Here is a 9,560-nt window from a genome sequence, read left to right on the forward strand (position 1 = left end):
AGAGGAGAGGAGAGGAGAGGAGAGGAGAGGAGAGGAGAGAAAGGCAGGGCTGATCATTCACACACTGCTAATTATAAATCAAGGGTGTCTATAGATGATACCAGAGACCTCTGCTGGGTCTGCTGGGCACAGTCCCAAGCCAGAGCAAGAGACAAATTTCTATCTAAAAAGAAGCAAGAATTATCCGAGAGAACAAAGACCTTCAGACAGAGGGGATGACCCAGACTCAGGCCGTGGTCTGGATGTAAGGCACCTGTCCTGTGGTCTGCAGAACATGAGGATGAGAGTCCCCAAACCGCTGTCAGGAGCCACCCCAGAGTTGGATGCCAAGTATAGTCATGTGCTAAGGTGCTAGGGGTGGAGGCAATGGCATGACCTATAGGGGATCCAGTTCACCCCCCCCCCCAAAAAAAACCCAGCAAAGCTTAGTAGTGTGAACTCCAGGGTCTCAGCGAATAGGAAGGAGAGGCATGGTCAATGATTATTTTTAAAAACGTATTTTATTTCTAATTATATGTACATGTACATCTGTGTGTGAGTATGCACCTACAAGTGGGATGCCGGTAGGGTCGGAAGAAGGCACCTGTTGCCCTGGAGCTGGAGTTCTAGGCAGTTGTGAGCCACTCCACACAATGGTAGGCTCCTCTGAGAACCCAGTAGCCACTCTTAACTATTAAGCCACCTCTCCAGGCCCTGTGGCCAGCCTTTAGGGCATTACAAACTTTTAGACATTACTGCATCTTAGGAATTACCACCTTCTGGGCATCCGCACCTTTTGGGCATTACCACCTTTCGGGCATCACTGTCTTTCGGGCATCACTGTCTTTTGGGCATTACTGTCTTTTGGGCATTACCCCATTACCACCTTTTGGGCATCATTGCCTTTCGGACATTACTGTATGCTGTCATAAACAGAGTTCACACTGGAGGACCTGCAATCAAGTTACCAAAACAGAAAAAAGTCCCATGTTTTGTGAGGGCCTGATTCCTAGCTAGAGGGGGAGGGGGATGCTCTGTGAAGTAGAGGCAGGAAGAAAGAAGTTGAGGTCGTCCTCAGAGACCGTCACTTGTTCCTATTAAAGCTCCCATGTCTGAACTGTAAGAACAGTGAACACTTTAACTTGCCAGCTCTCCATGGCACGGCATGGGGGACCCAGTGCACAGCAGGTTTCTACAAGCTTTATTTTTTTGATTTTGTTTTGTTTCTTTGGTTGTTTTGGGTTGCATGTGTATGTGTGGGAGGGGTAGTTTTGGGTTTAGGATTTTTTTCTTTCTTTCTTTTTTCTTTCTTTTTTTTTGATTTTGTTTGTTTTTCAAGATATATATTTTCTTTTCTCTGTGTATCTCTGGCTGTCTGGAACTCACTCTGTTGACCAGGCTGGCCTTGAACTCACAGAGATCCTCCTGCCTCTGCCTCCCGAGTGCTGGGATTAAAGAGGTGCCCCACCACCACCTGGCTTTCTACAAGCCTTAAAGATAAAGTGTTATGTATTTGTCTTTGACTTTAATATGTCTCCTCATATAAAACTCTAGCAAACCCGGGGTGACCCTGTGATAGAGGAAGAGCTTCAACGAGTCCAGACTGAACGGTTCAACAAGCGGATTGTCCGTGACCTGGAGGATGTAAGCAACTCTCTTCCCTTGGGATCTAATCAAGCCGGTTCTTGAACAGTTCATCTCTAAAGACACCAATGAGTTTTATAGAGATCCCTTCACCAGGAGGGAACAATTGTTTTTAGTGTGCTTATATTTCCAGGACACGGGGTGCAGTCGTCCTGTGTGTCTTGGTTTCCCTTTTGGCCAAGAGTAACTTAAGGAGCCTGGCGAGGTGGCTGTGTGGGCCAGAGGGCAATGCTGTGCTCTCCAAGGACCCTATTCCGGTTCTCAACATTCATGTCAGGCAGCTCAAAACCTCCTGGAACTCCAGCTCTGGTGGATCTGGCGCCCCCTTCTGGACTCTACTGGTACCTCACACACAATAGCACAGGCACATAATTTAAAATAGAATAAAGTTTTATACCAAAAAACAACTTAGGGGAGCAAAGGTTTATTTGGCTCAGAACTGTGAATCACAGTCTATTGTTGAGAGCGCTCAAGCAGGAGCTCCCAGGCAGGCCTGCGTGCTACTCCAGAAACTTACTTCACAGACAAAGAAGTACCCAGAACCTATGGAGGACACTTGCTAAGCTGGCTCACACACAGGCTTACACTCAGCTTTCTTAAATAATTCAGGACCACCTACTCAGGCATTGTGCAGCCTAGGGTGGGCTGGGCCCTCGTACCACTTAACAATCAAAACAAGCCCCGGGACCCCCCAACACCACCCCTAACCTGCCCACGGGGCAGTCGGATCCAGGTGACTCCTCCAACGGCCTCTCTCAGATGTCTCTAGACAATGACAGGCTAAAGAGAACTAGGGTACTATGACATATTTGCAACTAAAATGTTCAAACTTACGATTATGGTCTGGGGAGATGACCAGTTGGTAAAGTGTGTGCCACACAAGCTTGAAGACCTGAGTTCAATCTCAGCACCCACACAGAAAGCCAGCTACGGTTACGTGTGCCTGTAACCCCGCACTGGGGTACAGAGCCAATCTGTTCAAATTAGTGAGCTCCACGTTCAGCAAGAGACTCCATCGAAAGAAAGAAAGAAAGAAAGAAAGAAAGAAAGAAAGAAAGAAAGAAAGAAGTGGCTGGAGAGATGGCTCAGTGGTAAGAGCGCTGGCTGTTCTCCAGAAGACCAAGGTTGAATTCCCAGCACCAACATGGCAATTCCGGAGATTGAGGATTGAGCTCAGGTCATCAGGCTTGGTGGCAAGCACCTGTAGTCTCTGAGCCACCTTGCTGTCCCCTGTTTCTGCTTGTTCTGCTAAGTAGGCCAGACTCGCCTCCAATCCACGATGCTCCTGCCTCAGCCTCCTGAATTCTGGCATTACAGGCATGTAGTATCACACCCAGCCAGAGATCGCACTCTAAAACGCTTATTAAATGCTCACGCCGAAGAGTTTATGTTTGAATGTAAGATGTTCCTATGCTTTTGTCTTCACAGAAAGTCCAGGAATTCCATCCTAATTTTGATCCACTGGTTAACAACATGTGGCTCACGAGATTCCGGGCACAAAGACGGTTCCAGCAAATAGCACGCAAGGTAACTTTCAGCTCTGGATCGCCATCTTCAGGTTTTGATTTGTCTAGTTGGCAGCAGGGGAATCGAAGGACGGCCTCTTAGGAATAACGCGTTAGAGACGCAGATCTCGCGGTATAAACGTCACCTCTCAAAGTGTCCCACTGAGACGCATCCCACCTCCCTTTCTGTTACTGCCATACAGCTCCCTGGCCAAAAGCAACTTGGAAGAGGAAGGGGTTGATTTGGCTGACACCTCCAGGCCACAGTCCATCCTGAAGGGAGTCAGGGCAGGAACCGAAAGCAGAACCCATGGATCAACGCTGTGTGCCGACCTGCTGAGGCTCGCACTTGGTCGCGGGTTGGGTCCTCATCAGTTAACCACCAACACAGTCTTCCACAAATGGTCTGATCTGGGAAATCCCAACGATTCCCTTCTCAGCTAGGACGGAGTTAAAGCTAACCAGGAGAGGAAGGTTTTAGTGTGGTCACATGGTCAGACAGTCATCATTGCTGTGTGATAGTTACTTCTTTGTTTATTTGATCAGGGTTTATGCCCCAGGGAAACCTTGAACTCACTAGTAGCCAAGGACCTCCTTCCTGATCCTCCTGTCTCCCCTCCCTGACTGTTGGGTTTACAAGTGTTTGCCACCACACCAGGTTTATGCTATAGATGGAACCAGGGGCCTTGTGCAGTCCAGGCAAGCCCTCTGCAGACTGAGCTACCCCCCTGCTCGCTACATTGTTTCAGAATATTTTTATTACCCAGAAAGGAGCAGTCCCTACTGGTTCCCTTCTTCCCCAGGCTCCTGACGGCCACTAAATCTACATTCTCTCCCTATGGACTTGGCTTTTCTGGACATTTCGGGTAAACGCAATCACAAGTATGGCTTTTTGTGGCTGCCTCCTTTCACGTCTGTCTTCAGTGGTGTCGTAATGGGCACATCACTCTTTTTTGTCACTGTGTAATATCCCACTGTTGGGGTAGACCAGGTTTCCTTTATCTGCCCATGCGCTTTGGGCATCCCAGCAGTTCTCACCACTTGGTACTCTGAGCGATGCTGCTGTAAACGTTCACACCCAAGCTACAGGATGCGGGGTTTTTCACTCTCCAAGGTATACACACCTAGGAGAGTAATTGCTGGGGTTATACAATGACCCTAAAGCAATGGTCGGGCTAACTGTTTCAGTGAAGATTGGGGAATTTTAGAGGTGTCACTGGGCTCACTGCTTGCTGCTCAGAGACACCTGTGGTAGCTCCCTTCAGGCTATCTTCCACCAAGCGCATGAGCGGGCTCCAGGACTTCCTGCTGTCGGGATGAATGAAGCATCTGGTGGGGCTGGCGGATGGTTCAGCCAGAAAATCACTTAGCATGTAAGCATGAGGACTAGAGTCCTCCTTGGCCACTGTGTAAAAAGCCGAGCATGGTGGCCCGTGCCTGCAATCCTGAGATTTGGGCTGCTGAGACAGGACTGTCTGGGACTTCACCGGCCTAGCCAAATCGGAGAGATCTGGGTTCCGTGAAAGACCCTTCTCAAAAATAAGGTGGAGACACAATTGAGGATATTACCCAGTACTCTGGCCTCCATAAACACATGCATTGCACACACATGTACATACACACATTCATGGACACACACATACACCACACCATGAAAAACAGGACAGTGGGACGGAAGAATAAAAGCTTCTGGAGCTCTATACAGTGCAGGTGTGAGGAGCCGTGTCTGGCTGCGTCCACACCTCTGCCCTTCACACTACCCCCATCCTCACAAGAATACCAACCCCTGCTGTGGACCTGTGTTTCCAGGCCCCCTCTCTGAAACACTTCCCTGCCTCCCTCCTGCTCACCCCTGTCCTTTGGACCAACTGGTCTACCTGGCCTCAAAAGGGATGTGCTGAGCCTCTCTGGCATCTTATGCTGTCTGCAGACTTCTTGTCTCTTCCTCTTGAGTGTGGCTTCCCTAGGGGACAAAGCTATCCTTGAGCAAGGGAGCACAATGATTAAGATGTGGTGTGTTATTCAGCTTTATGCTAACAAATGCCTGAAGTAATCAATGTATAACAAAAGAAGGCATGTGTTGGCTCCATTCCAGAGGTTCCATTCCATTGCACTGGGGCCTGCAGCAGCGCAGAGCATCATAGTGGAGCATGTCTGCTGGGTTCGCCTCGTAACAGCCAAGAGAAGCATGTATCAGCTCCTAACGTGAAGTCGTTCTTTCCGATTCCAGGTCATGCGTGAACTAAGGTTGTTCACTATGCTGGGGGCTATCCGTGAAATGGACAAAGAAGAAATAATGAGAAAGATTGTCAAGGTCAAGGGAACACTGATACAAGGTAGGAGAACTGAGTGATGCTGAGAACCATGGCCTCTTAGAGGCCTCGTCTCAGTGAACTTGACTCTGTCAGGGCCAAATCTCGTCATAAATCCTATTCGTCAGTTTCCAGTTGCCTCTAAAATAAACCGACACCAACTTTGTGGCTTAAAATTACACAGATTCAGCCAGGTGGTGGTGGCGCAAGCCTTTAATCCCAGCACTTGGGAGGCAGAGGCAGGAGGATCTCTGTGAGTTCGAGACCAACCGGGTCTACAAGAGCTAGTTCCAGGACAGGCTCCATAACCACATAGAAACCCTGCCTCGAAAAACCCAAAAAAAAAAATTACACAGATTCAGGGATGGGGCGATGACAATGTCAGGACCTGAGTTTGACCCCTGCAAACTACATAAATGGCGGGTCTGATCATCCCAGTGGCAGTGAGTTGGGAGGCAGGGACAGCAAAGTCCCTAAGCTCCCTGGCCACCTAGTGAACCTTCAGTGACGTTCCAGGTCCACAAACAAAAGGTAGAAAGCAGCTGAGGACTGACAGCCATGGTCGTCCTCCAACCTCCACACAGTGTGCACAAACATACACGTGTATGCACACACACGAACACGCAAATGTCACAGCTTCTGGAGATCAGGAGTCTAAAACCACGGTGTCAGTCGGCCAGTTCCTTGTCCTGGCAGCTGTTGTTGGAAGGCGCCTGCCTCCCTTGGCTCCTGGCTCCTCCCTCACGCCACTGTCCCCTCTCACCTTTTGTACCAGCCCTGCGATTTCCAGAGCCCTCGCTCCACTTTGGGAGATGTAATTTACTCTCATCCCCTAGCTCCCTTCCAACAAGTGTGAATTTCTGTGGACAATTGCTTGTCCTTGAGGGTGGGGATACAGCCCTCTCTGGGAGGTATTTCCACAACTACCTCAGAGCTCCGTGCGTCTGTGGCCAAGTGCCTTCCTAGTTAGTCACGGAGGTCTGCTCACACCAGACTGGCCTCGGCTCGACCTCCTGCTGTCCGTTGCCGCTCATCGGCAGAGACACAGGATACGTGTGATTATAGTTGCCAAACGGCCTGTTGGCTCCAGTGTACGTTCAACCTGGCATTTACAGGCAAAGCTTTAAGCTTCGTACTATCTGTTGTTTCGGGAAATTCTGCTTGTTAGGATTGGGGACATTGTTTAGTCAGTAAAGGACTTGTCTTGCAACTGTGAGAACCTGCATTTGATTCTCAGAACACATAGAAAATGCCAGCCATGGGGCTGTAGAGATGGCTCAGTGGTTAAGAGCACTGACTGCTCTTCCAGAGGTCCTGAGTTCAATTCCCAGCAACCACATGGTGGCTCACAGCCATCTATAATGAGACCTGGCGCCCCCTTCTGGCTTGCGGGCACACATGGAAGGAATGCTGTACACATAATAAATAAATAAATAAATGAATGAATAAATAAATAAATAAATAAATAAATTTTTTTTAAAAAAGAAAATGTTAGCCATAATGGCATAGGTTTGTAATCCCAGCACTGAGAAGGTAGAGGCGGGCCCTGGAGCTTGCTGGCTGGCCAGCCTAGCCTTCTTAGCCAGTTGCAGGCTGTGTCAAAAAGCAAAGTAGACTGCACCCAAGGAACAACAGTTGAAGTTGTCCCATGGCCTCCACATGCAGACACCCACATGCTACACAGTTGCACATACATGTGTACCATATGAACATTGACATACACATCTCACTCGGAAGGAGGTTAAAAGATGGAGAGATCAACTTATTCTGAGACTCTCTGACCCACAAGCTGCTGCTTCCAAGAACCCAAAAACCATGTCAGAATTTTCTCCCGGCCTGTGGTTCACAGGAAGGGCCGCGGGCAGCTGTGCCGCCCCCACGCTCCCCAAGGCCCGCCTCTATCGCTCCTCCACCTCCCCACCAGGACTACCTCGTTTGCCTCACAAAACACTCGGCGGCATTTCGATTACTCTAATTCCTCCTCTAGTATTTTATGTCTAATATTGAAGTTCCTAACAAAGAATGTATTTTTTACAACAAAATAGGAAACTTTATGTGAAAATCGCACATGGTTATCTATAAAAGCGCTCTAGAATCCAACATTTTCTTTGTTAAATTCATCAGAGGTGTTTTAAGAACTGGCGCGGTGTTTCAGCTTGCTGCTCTTGCAAATGGCCAGAGTTTGTTCCAAGGACCCACATAGGGCATCTGTAACTCTACCTCCGAGGATTCTGGCACACTCTTCTGGCATCTCTTGGGGCTGCACTCATGTACACGAACCCATAATTAAAAGTAACAATTAAATCTTTTAAAAATAAAACTAAATTTTAAGAGAACTGTAACTAAATAAGCAAAAACAAAATTAAAAAAAAACAAAACTAAAACTAACATGAGCCGGATGTGGCGCACACCTCTAATGCCAGCGCTCCAGAGGCGGAGACAGGTGGATGCCTGAGTTCGAGGCCAGCCTGGTCTACAGAGTGAGTTCCAGGATAGCCAGGGCCTCACAGAGAAACTCTGTCTCAAAACATCAGAAACAAACAAACAAACAAACAAACAAATAAAAAGGGAACAAGAGCTGTGAATGTTGCTCAGTTAGTAGAGCATAGGGCTAACATTGTGGAACCATTCAGTTCATTCCTAGCACCCCATAAACATAGCTCGGTGACACACACCTGTAATCCCAGCCTGTAGGAGGTGGAGAAAGGAGGATCAAAAGTTCAAGGTCATCCTTAGCTACGTAGTAAAAGGCCAGGTGGGGCTGTAGGAGACGCTGTCTCCGAATGAGAGGGAAAGAGGATGAATACAAGGAAATTAACAATGTACATATGTATTATACGTGTATGTATGCAGACTTGCTTGAGTGTACATAAATCTGAATATTCCTTCTAAAGTCTATAAAGCATTTATTATTTATCCATAACAATGTTCAGTATGGTATTTTATATGTGTATATGTCTTTTAATCATGTTCTTCCCATAGCCATGTTTTTCTCCTTTCTCCCCCACTCCTGTAGATCTCCCCCTTTCTAACTAATCCCTCTTCTGCCACATGTGTGTGTATGTATGTCTGTGTGTACATGTGTGTATGGATGTATGTGTGTGTATGCTGTGTGTGTATGTGTGAGAGTGGTGTGTGCTGTGTGTGGTATGTATTTTATGTATTGTGTGTGCTGTGAGTGGTATGTGTTTTAAGTATTATGTGTGTTCATGTATCACTGTGGGGAGTATTGTACGTGTATGTATGTGTGTGTGTGCTGTGTATGTTGTGTGTAGGGTGTGTATGTTGTTTGCCTATGTCTATGTGTGTATGGTATGTGTGTTGTGTGTGTGTTGCAGATGGTATGTGTGTGTCTGCATGTATGTGTGTGTATGTGTGAGTGTGCTGTGTGTTTGAAAGGATACATCAGTATGGGGGTATTGTATGTGTGTGGCACGTGTTGTGTATGTTGTATGTATATATGATATATTGTGTGTCTATGTTATCTGTGTATGTGTTGGTATATGTTGTGTGTGTATTGCAAATGTTATGAGGGGTGTGTGTGTGTGTGTGTGTGTGTGTGTATGTGTTTGGTGACCCAATACATTTAACTAGAACTGTTTACAGGAGAATGGCATTGACTTTCCCTAGGTGAGAACCCCTACCGATCCCTGAGGGCCCTAATGAGTCAGGATGAATACCCCTGGCGCTACTCTCTGCACCCTGAGGATGTGCTGCCCTTCGCCTTCCCGTCGGACTCTCAGAGCTACAATGAGCTGGTGGGTGTCTTTCCTTTGTGGGGGAGCAGACAGCATCACGTGGTGTGGGTAGGTCGCCAGACAAGCCAGCACTCAGTCCCTCCACATCCCCCTGAGAGGCTATGAAGGAGACCTGTACCTCAGGAATTATAGGCAGTAGGAAATGAGGGAATATCTACTGTCATCTGCCCCATGCCTACTATACCCATGGGTACCATTTACACCATGCCTACTATATCCATGTGCCATCTGCCCCATGCCTACTGTATCCTTGGGTACCATCTGCCTCATGCCTACTGTATCCGTGGGTACCATCTGCCCATACCTACTGTACCCATGGGTACCATCATCTCCCCATGCCCTACTGTATACATGGGTACCAT

The 9,560-nt window shown here is 47.8% G+C and overlaps 1 protein-coding gene across 1 annotated transcript in view; it reads left to right on the forward strand.

The window, feature by feature from the left end:
* Cfap221 (cilia and flagella associated protein 221) overlaps positions 1–9,560 on the forward strand; it is a 77,925-nt gene that overhangs the window by 44,558 nt on the left and 23,807 nt on the right. The window contains exons 13-16 of the mRNA XM_005348264.3: positions 1,534–1,623; positions 3,052–3,150; positions 5,359–5,464; positions 9,071–9,198. Coding sequence (XP_005348321.1) covers positions 1,534–1,623; positions 3,052–3,150; positions 5,359–5,464; positions 9,071–9,198 — 423 coding nt within the window. The remainder of the gene's footprint in view (positions 1–1,533; positions 1,624–3,051; positions 3,151–5,358; positions 5,465–9,070; positions 9,199–9,560) is intronic.

This window comes from Microtus ochrogaster, chromosome 6 (assembly GCF_000317375.1).
Source record: "Microtus ochrogaster isolate Prairie Vole_2 chromosome 6, MicOch1.0, whole genome shotgun sequence".
In the NCBI taxonomy this organism is placed as follows: domain Eukaryota; kingdom Metazoa; phylum Chordata; class Mammalia; order Rodentia; family Cricetidae; genus Microtus; species Microtus ochrogaster.